The sequence below is a fragment of the Micropterus dolomieu genome, linkage group LG17 (genome assembly GCF_021292245.1).
Source record: "Micropterus dolomieu isolate WLL.071019.BEF.003 ecotype Adirondacks linkage group LG17, ASM2129224v1, whole genome shotgun sequence".
Classification (NCBI taxonomy): Eukaryota; Metazoa; Chordata; class Actinopteri; order Centrarchiformes; family Centrarchidae; genus Micropterus; species Micropterus dolomieu.
The window spans coordinates 34,304,337-34,312,573 of record NC_060166.1 but is presented as its reverse complement, the minus strand read 5'-3'; the positions used below and the strand labels follow the sequence as shown (position 1 = coordinate 34,312,573).

Here is an 8,237-nt window from a genome sequence, read left to right as displayed (position 1 = left end):
GGGTAGTGACAGTACAACAGATGATGCATACTGATACTAACCAGTCGACCAATTTCCCCCCCCCCCCCAAAACGCCTCGCCCCAGTCAGGCCCATTTTTGATTTTACCCCTTATGTGTTTCCTTCCACATGGAATTCAGCTTTTCTCTCTCGCTCTTTCTCCCCATCTCTTCCATCTTTTCCTCCCTCTTTTCTTACTACATGCATCCCTGTTTAGCTATCCCTCCTTTTTATTCTTTTATCTTTTTTTTTTTTTTTTGCCTTTTTTTTTTTTTTTTTTTTTTTCTCTACTTTAATACTTTTAAAGTCTCTAGAACCTGTGTAACGCCTTCCATGTGATGCAGGTTTGGCAATTTGCGGCTAAGAGGAGCCAGCTTCCCAACAGAAATGTGCTCTATGGCAGCCTACCAGTGGGCACTAAGCGGACTATTCCAAAAAGGAACAAAAAGGATGGAAACGCCAGCCAAATGGTCAACCAACCCACCAATGGGCGTTTCAAAACCAGGAATCGATTCTGACGTGGAGACTTGTTTCCCTCCCCAAAAGAGGAAAAGGATAAGAGTATGGGATGAAATGAAATGAGTGGAGAGTGGTGGAACTACTGCAGCAAATATCCTCCTCCCTCTGTTTGTAAAGATGCAGTAAGTGAAACATAACTGCACAGCACCACATGGCGCCAAAGCCCAGCACCCAACATCGCCACACAAGACTGACATAACCCGATGTGTTTTATTTTTATTTTTTTCCTCATAAACGGGGTTAAACTTTCTCTTTCTGGAAGAGGGTGGTGGTTGTGGTTCTGTCGGAGCCTGCATATCTAATGTCACTCAAACCTACTGTATGTCTGTTCGCCTGTATGTCCTCTTCGTTCCCTCTGTTGGCAGTTTATAGCCACTGGGAATGTCATTTATGTGTGGTTTCCTGGACTTGTGTGATAGTTTCTTGGGGAATTAAATCATGTTTTTAATCTGGAGAAAGGGTGTGAACTTAATATCAATTCATGTAGGATGTGCTTGACCCATGACCAATCCTGTTTTTGTTTTATTACAAAACGTCATATACCTGGACAGCCAGGAGAGCTTTTCACGCACCAGCCACAGCGGCTGATGGGGTCCCAAAATTTCCATGCCGCTTTTGCTATTTTGGTTGCCAAATTGCTTGTAGAAGCTGCATGAGCCTGGTTGGTCACCTGCAGAGGTACCAAGCCATCCGCATTTCAATTTATTTAAGCCAATTTATGTCTGCATTTATCCTGAAACAGTCCGCTTTGTCGTGAGTGATTGTTTTTACTGCACTCTCTTGACATTTAACTGGGATAACTTTACATTTGCCCAGGAAAATAATGTACGTTTTGATTAACCTGGCTTCCATTCTGATTGTGTATGATTATTGTGTACCTGTACAGATGGTGATGCAGATGGCAATGGGAGCAATGCAGGTGTGTGTGAGCGTACAAACTTTATTTTTAAATGTAGCCATTTGTGATCCTTACTAGATCATCAGCATCCCCCTCATGTTTGCCATTTCCCCCTGTTCTATCTTATGTACTGTGGGTTTCCCATTGTGGATGTTTCTAAATTAAAAGGGCTTGTTTCAGGCTTATTTACTACAACCTAAAATCAGTCTTGCCATCTGTTACTTTCATGTCCTCCCTCCCCCATTTCCTTCAGTTAATTTGAATACAGACCAAGGTTGATCACTGAGATCATTTTAGCTACTTGGTTTGTTTGATGTAGCCTGGAGTGTTACTGGGGGGTGGGGTATATGTGCTGGTATGGCACTTGCAGGCAAGATGAATCAATCTTGAAATGCATGCGTCTTTCTCGAGTACTGTTAAGGTAACTTTATCAAGCACTGGACAAATTATTCATCTAGTTAATGGTGTGAAATTGGAGGCAGATTTTGGCATCAAAATGTCAGTTTACCATGATATCATATCTTAAATGCGCAGCCGTCACGATGTCTTGTAAAGATTGCAGCCAGTTTTGTTTCCTGTCTGTCATATTTACCAGTTTTTTTTTCCTTCTACCTTTCTCTTCTTCTTTTGTCTTCCTGTTTTCATAGATGATGTAAATGCCAACCCCAACAAGCGCCAGAGACAGCCTGCTCTGCTGGGCGACCACCCTCCAGAGTACGGTAAGGCTCTCACGCCACTGGGGAACCAGAAAACACACTCAAACATACTTGTGTATATACAAAATACTGTGCTCCTGTGTACTCTGAAAACGTCTGGAGTATAAAAAAGTAAATGGGTCCTCCCCACAGTGGCAGCTAACAGTGCTGTGTCATATAGGGACCAAATATATTTCTCCAGCAGTGAAGTTTTCTAGATAAATTGTTCTTTGAATGGACCTCGCCTTACTTGATGAGTGTCTCACTCGCTGGTCTCTGCCTCGTTCTTCAGGAGGTGGTTACCACGGCTATGACGAGAGCTACGGGTCCCCACCATATGAGGGTCGTCGTATGGGTCCACCAATGAGAGGGCGTGGAGGAAGAAGCTACGGGCCAGGCTACGGACCTCCTCCCCCTCCTCCTGGCGAGTACGGTGGCCATGCGGAGTCTCCAGTTGTCATGGTGTACGGATTGGACCCCGTCAAGATGAACGCCGACCGTGTCTTCAATATCTTTTGTCTCTATGGGAATGTAGAGCGGGTCAGTGTCTGACAGTAGATGTGTGTTATTGCTGTGAAGGGGATGGAGATGCTGTCTGCACAATCTAATTTGCTGACTCCCCAAGGTTTTGTTATTTTTTAATAATTAAAGTTTTTGAAAAGGCAAACATCCGTGTGAAAGACGGGCTGTGTAAGCAGATAAATGACGGCCTTGTTATAAAATAACACCCGTATCATTTTACTTTGTGCAGAGAAAATGCACAGTTTAGCCCCTAAAGGTCGTGTAATATGCAGAAAATATATACAAGTGTAAACATTGTGCAGAATATGCACGAGAAAGAAGCAAATCAACAGTCTGAAGTTGAAAGGATGTCTAAATGTAAAAGACTAAAACAAAGGATTATGAACTGAAAACAACTCTTAACAGTTGGCTTTTTAAAACGGTGTTTAAAAAGTGGATCTGTTTTGTCATGTGACATAGTTGGGGCTTCATTTGCTGCATTTTGGAAGTAAATATTTACTTGGCGTGTATCGATAAACACAATTTGTGTACAAGTGAATGTTCTATGTCTCTTACGGGGCAGGTTGCAATAAAACTGGTCTCTGCATTCCACAGGTGAAGTTCATGAAGAGTAAGCCTGGGGCGGCCATGGTGGAAATGGGAGACTGCTACGCAGTGGACCGCGCCATCACTCACCTCAACAACAACTTTCTCTTTGCACAGAGAATGAATGTGTGGTGAGTTAAACCTGTCCACTTCTAGAAATTAAAGTAGGAAGCTTCAAGAGTATTGGATCTACTGAAACCTTGTGCCAATGAGACAAGTTAGTGCTATTCTAGTGATGTGGATGTGCAGCAAGAACTAAATTGGCAAGGCTCTGCACACCCATGAACATCTCCTAACCCATTTGTAGTGCATCAGAAATTTAAGAAATGTGTGGGGTTATTTTTTATATTTATTAATAATTTTAAACGTATAACCATTCCTCCCTGCAGCGTGTCGAAGCAGCAAGCCATCGTACCTGGTCAGTGCTATGAGCTGGAAGATGGTACGAGCAGTTTCAAGGACTTCCACGGCTCTAGGAACAACCGGTTCACGTCGCCAGAACAAGCGGCCAAAAACCGCATCCAGCACCCGAGCAACGTGTTGCACTTCTTCAACGCCCAGCCAGACGTCACGCCAGAGATTTTCTCTCAGGTCTGTAGAAAGAGGGACCTGGGTGTGTGTTTGGAGGAGAGTATTTTAATGTATTGCTGCTAATTGCATTAGAATGTGTTTGTGACCAATTAAAGTATTTATAAATGTACAAAAAAATAACTATTGTAAGCTTTTGATGTTGAGAATACAAGCATTGAGAGTGCTATTGCAGTCCCTAATAATAAATGTTTTCTTTTACAGATTTGTGATGAGATTGGTGTTAAGAGTCCCGTCAACGTCAAAATGTTCACAGGAAAGAGTAAGCTGATTTGATTCTGCTTATTGATATATATTTGTTTATAATGATTATAGTTAATATCAAACATGGCTGCTGTTACATCTGGAATCTCTCAAAAAGAAAGAAAAGCAACAAATGCACTTTTCAGAAGTGCCATGGCAACCCAAATCAAGAAATTTAACGTAGTGGTCACACTCGAGATGGACAAACCAATTTTGTAATTTTGACCTCTAACCACCAGGTGGTGCAGCTCCCAGTGACCGCAGTGCTTCAGGTCTGCTAGAGTGGGAGTCCATCAACGATGCCATGGAGGCCCTGGCCATGATGAACCACTATCAGATGAAAAACGCAGGTATGTGTAAGCCACTGCTCCCATGAGCCTCTTGTGGTGGTGATCAGGAATTCAGACTGTTTCAGGTACCTTGAAACTGAGTCTCTGATTTGAGTAACAGACTCATACTTTGAAGGTTAAGGACATTATAGATCATACTACTCGGGAATGTTGTTACAGCGACGGTTATCCTCCACCTCGAAGATGACAAACTGCGTCCATGTTACTGTGTCTTCACACGTATTTGATTGGCCACTGCAGCGCCTTGTAAAATTTAAGTGTTGTTGAAAGCTGAGCCGGGTTCCGAAGTTTTGCCTGGGCCCTTTACATTGACCTAATTCAAAAGAATGATCACTGCTGTCTCTGATACCGTCTTAACAGCCAGAAAGCCAATTTATTTTTTCTTCGACCCAGACCGCAAGACCTGTGATTGGTCGGCTTGGTAGCATCACATTTCCGGGGTCGCACATGCCATCTTCTCAGACGCCTTCCTGTTTCTAAGTTTTAGTCATTTCATTTAACTACAACATAACTGCATACAGTTAAATGGGACTATTGTAATTGAGTTGGAAGCCATGTTGCGTTAACTACATGTTCACTTTTTTATTGTAAGCATTCGTCTTTACTTGCATAAATAAACCCCAAAACAAGTGGCATTTAAAAAGCGACGTAAACATTATTATAATTATAATAATAATAATAATAAGATTATCATTATTTAGGTCATGTTTATCTTTGCCTGATTTCTCTCTCTTCTTCTCTCTCTCTAGCCGGTCCTTACCCTTACACCCTCAAACTGTGCTTCTCCACTGTTCAGCACGCCAACTGAGCGCACCCTTGTAGCCAGGAAGATGACGACTGGTCCACCATTCCCATGTTCACTGGTACTTTGACCATGACTTGCTTGCAACACACCTGGGGAAAATTTGATTTTTTTCAAATACAGTGAATACCTTTCTATAATATAATTAATCCCTGAAGTTAAACTCCTCATATTTGGTATTTAAAGCAGATTTAACAAATGCGAACAGGCATTTAACATTTTTGATATTTATGCCCCATCAGTACCCGTGTGTGTTCGATATTAAGTTGTCCTTTTTACTTTTTGTATTATGCTTAAACAGTAACCTGACGTGTGAGAAGGCATATTTGGGAGAATTGGTTTTAAGCTCCGGTGGCTCAGTGGCAGTGGACAACATGGTTTTGTAAAAGATTTGTCTTTTGGAACTTTTATTATAGCTCACTTGTTTTTTGTTGTTTTTGTTTTTTTTTTTCTTTTTGTGTTGTTTTAATTGCTACCTATTCAGTTCTGCGTCTCCGTATCTGAAATGCAGATGGAGAATTGTTTTGTTCTAAGAAAATTAAAAAATAATCAATTTAAAGTTGAGTTGTCCTGAATTCATTATTTTGTGTTTCTGTTTTGGAGAGATCCTGGAACACATCAACTACACACATTGTGCTTTCTTTCTCAAGTTTAATTGCGGAGACATTTGAAAGTTCACTTGATGATGAAGATCATGCCCTCCCCTCTCTTTCTCCCCCCCAAATAACTTATCAAATGAAGCAGAAATGCCACACAAACTTTCTTTTTTAAAGTTGATCCATCTGAATTCATCTTGCGGAGATGTTTGCAACATGTTATTTCAGAGGTGAGCACGGAGAGTCTCTCACAACCAGAAGTAGGATATTTGGAAGGAGTTGGCACAATGAGAGTTTAGAAGTGTTTAAGCATTTAACAAAAACAATACCGGAACTGAGACCTAGGTGTGAGATTTGTACGTACAGTCTGGTGACAAACTACACAGCTCTCTCTTCCTGTGACTAACGGCCAGAATAGTTTGGGTAACTGAAAATGAGGTGCACACATGTGGGCAGTGTCTTTTCCTTTATTTTGATATGTCAGGGGAAAGCAGGCTGAGAAACAAACTTGGATTTTCATTTTTGCCGAAGAAGCTAGCCGGATAATCATACTGAATTTCAATTTAAATGCAGTGAAGCTAAACAAAACAATCAAATAAAGCAATTTACAGGAATCTGACAGGAAAACAAATGTTCGTATTTTATTTCTCAGCCGCTTAAATAACAGAGGACAGAACTTAAAGCTAATGTATTGTAAGTGGTGGCTAAGAGAATTGGCTTTTAGCATGTTCACTGCTGATCAAAATCATTCTCATCTGTGTTCTTGATTAGCATTGTTGGGAAGACAACAAAATTAATATTATTCAACATATGTGTGTGTGTGTATATATCTATGAGCTTCTCACAGAAAATATTCAAATGTAATGAACATTTTCTACTGTAATTTAATTATCCATTTTTTTTCAAATAACTTACAGGTTACAGATGCATTTATTTTGTAACTAAATAACATGCAACTAGTTACTCCCCTGCATTCATAAATCGGCTGCATGCCTGTCTTACAAACCAACTAACACACTTCTCCCTCTGTGACTCACAATTAAAACCTTATATGATGGCCAAATTCTTTCATCATATTAATCATTTTTTTGCACGTAACCTCTAAAGCTCTTTTAGGTGTTTACCAACATAAAGTAGTTAAAATGAGCGTCACTTACACCGTACTGTATCGGAAATAATGTTCTTTGCATAGAATTATAAATTAATGTCATTGAATAGAAGGAGTCCGTTTAACCTTCTGTTACATTTCTGGACTGCTGCACAAAGACAAGGTTGTAATGCAAACCTTGCAGTACTGTTCAGTTGTTACAGTCATTACTCTGAGTTACCAGTCTAGTAATATAACATTGTCATTGAACACAGAGTGGGGGTGCACCGGTCCTGGAGATACTGCAATACCAGGTCTACGCGTGGAGTGGACGGAGCAAGCCCCTATTCCATCTCCCTGCTCCAAAAATCAATTTAATATATGGTCCCCGGGTAGGAGACGTATCAGATATTAAACTGATAAGAACAGATTTTTTATTTTTTTATTTTTTTGAGAAAAATTTATTGACACTCAATTCAAACATGATTCATAATATGTCAATTCCAAGTTACCTTTTAAAATACAACACGTCAATAAATAGATAAATGTTCTCTGTAAAACAACATTTTAAAAAAGTTTTTAAAATGCATTACAGATAACGTCATAAATTAAAGGTATAAAATGGTTTTCAGCTTGTCCATGTCAGTGAGTGTCTCTGTTAAAATGTCTTCAAAGCGGAGTGCATTTGTTAGAATAAAACTCACAAAAAATAAATGTATAATAAAAGCTCTTCTCCAAGTCCACTGTTGTGCAGGAGTGTAGTGAGTCCCTATCAAAGGGGAACTCATTCAGCTCCCCCAAACAGATTTGGTCTCTCGGGATCTTGTCCAGGCGCTCAGAGGAGACCCTCACCCTGTAGCTCCTTCCCACCAACCTCACCCGGAGGGTCAGGCCGCCGCTGCCTTGAACTTTCCATGTGTGGCTCCGGCTCCTCCGTCCGAACGGGCACAGAGGCGATTCTTCTTTGTGGCTGTGTCCTAGGCCCGCCGCCTGCAGCTCTGGCCGTTTGGACCGTTGCTGCGGCCATCCGGATCACAGCCACGGGGGGGATCTGCATGTGCTTTCTTGCCAGCAAGTTTCTGGAGGTCCATATGGCGTCTTTGATGGCGGCTAGGGTGAGCCACTGTTTGGCAAATGTACGTGCTGGTATCTGATTTCCTTGGCTCACCCCGTACAGCACCAGCTGTGGTGTGAGGACCTCCCTTGCTGGCAAGTACGGGAATTCCAAGGAGCCGGCCGTTGCCCACTGTTCTACGGCAGCGCTGCACTCCCAGAGCAGATGCCTTACCGACTCAGGCGCGCCACAACCTGGTCGGGGGCAAGTTGAGTGCGCCGACATGCCCCGGGAGTGCA

The 8,237-nt window shown here is 41.6% G+C and overlaps 2 protein-coding genes and 1 non-coding gene across 5 annotated transcripts in view; 1 reads left to right on the top strand and 2 right to left on the bottom strand.

Moving 5' to 3' along the window:
* LOC123985495 (heterogeneous nuclear ribonucleoprotein L-like) overlaps positions 1 to 5,760 on the top strand; it is a 14,817-nt gene extending 9,057 nt beyond the window's left edge. For 2 of the 3 annotated variants that reach the window (XM_046073047.1, XM_046073044.1), the window contains 7 exons: positions 2,064 to 2,135; positions 2,404 to 2,651; positions 3,228 to 3,349; positions 3,608 to 3,809; positions 4,011 to 4,068; positions 4,289 to 4,399; positions 5,149 to 5,760. In XM_046073047.1, the coding sequence (XP_045929003.1) occupies positions 2,064 to 2,135; positions 2,404 to 2,651; positions 3,228 to 3,349; positions 3,608 to 3,809; positions 4,011 to 4,068; positions 4,289 to 4,399; positions 5,149 to 5,207 (872 nt within the window). In that variant the 3' untranslated portion in view covers positions 5,208 to 5,760. Of the gene's footprint in view, positions 1 to 1,404; positions 1,438 to 2,063; positions 2,136 to 2,403; positions 2,652 to 3,227; positions 3,350 to 3,607; positions 3,810 to 4,010; positions 4,069 to 4,288; positions 4,400 to 5,148 lie in introns of all 3 variants that reach the window. The other variant, XM_046073045.1, reaches the window with a different exon arrangement.
* Positions 5,761 to 7,161: 1,401 nt separating this feature from the next.
* LOC123986685 lies at positions 7,162 to 7,349 on the bottom strand. The gene has a single exon (XR_006828946.1). It is a non-coding gene; the product is annotated as a U2 spliceosomal RNA (small nuclear RNA).
* Positions 7,350 to 7,379: 30 nt separating this feature from the next.
* LOC123986289 lies at positions 7,380 to 8,237 on the bottom strand (the record flags this gene model as incomplete). Its single annotated transcript, XM_046074484.1, is given in 1 exon segment — positions 7,380 to 8,237. A coding segment is annotated over 1 exon segment (518 nt), but the record flags the coding sequence as incomplete, so codon positions are not given.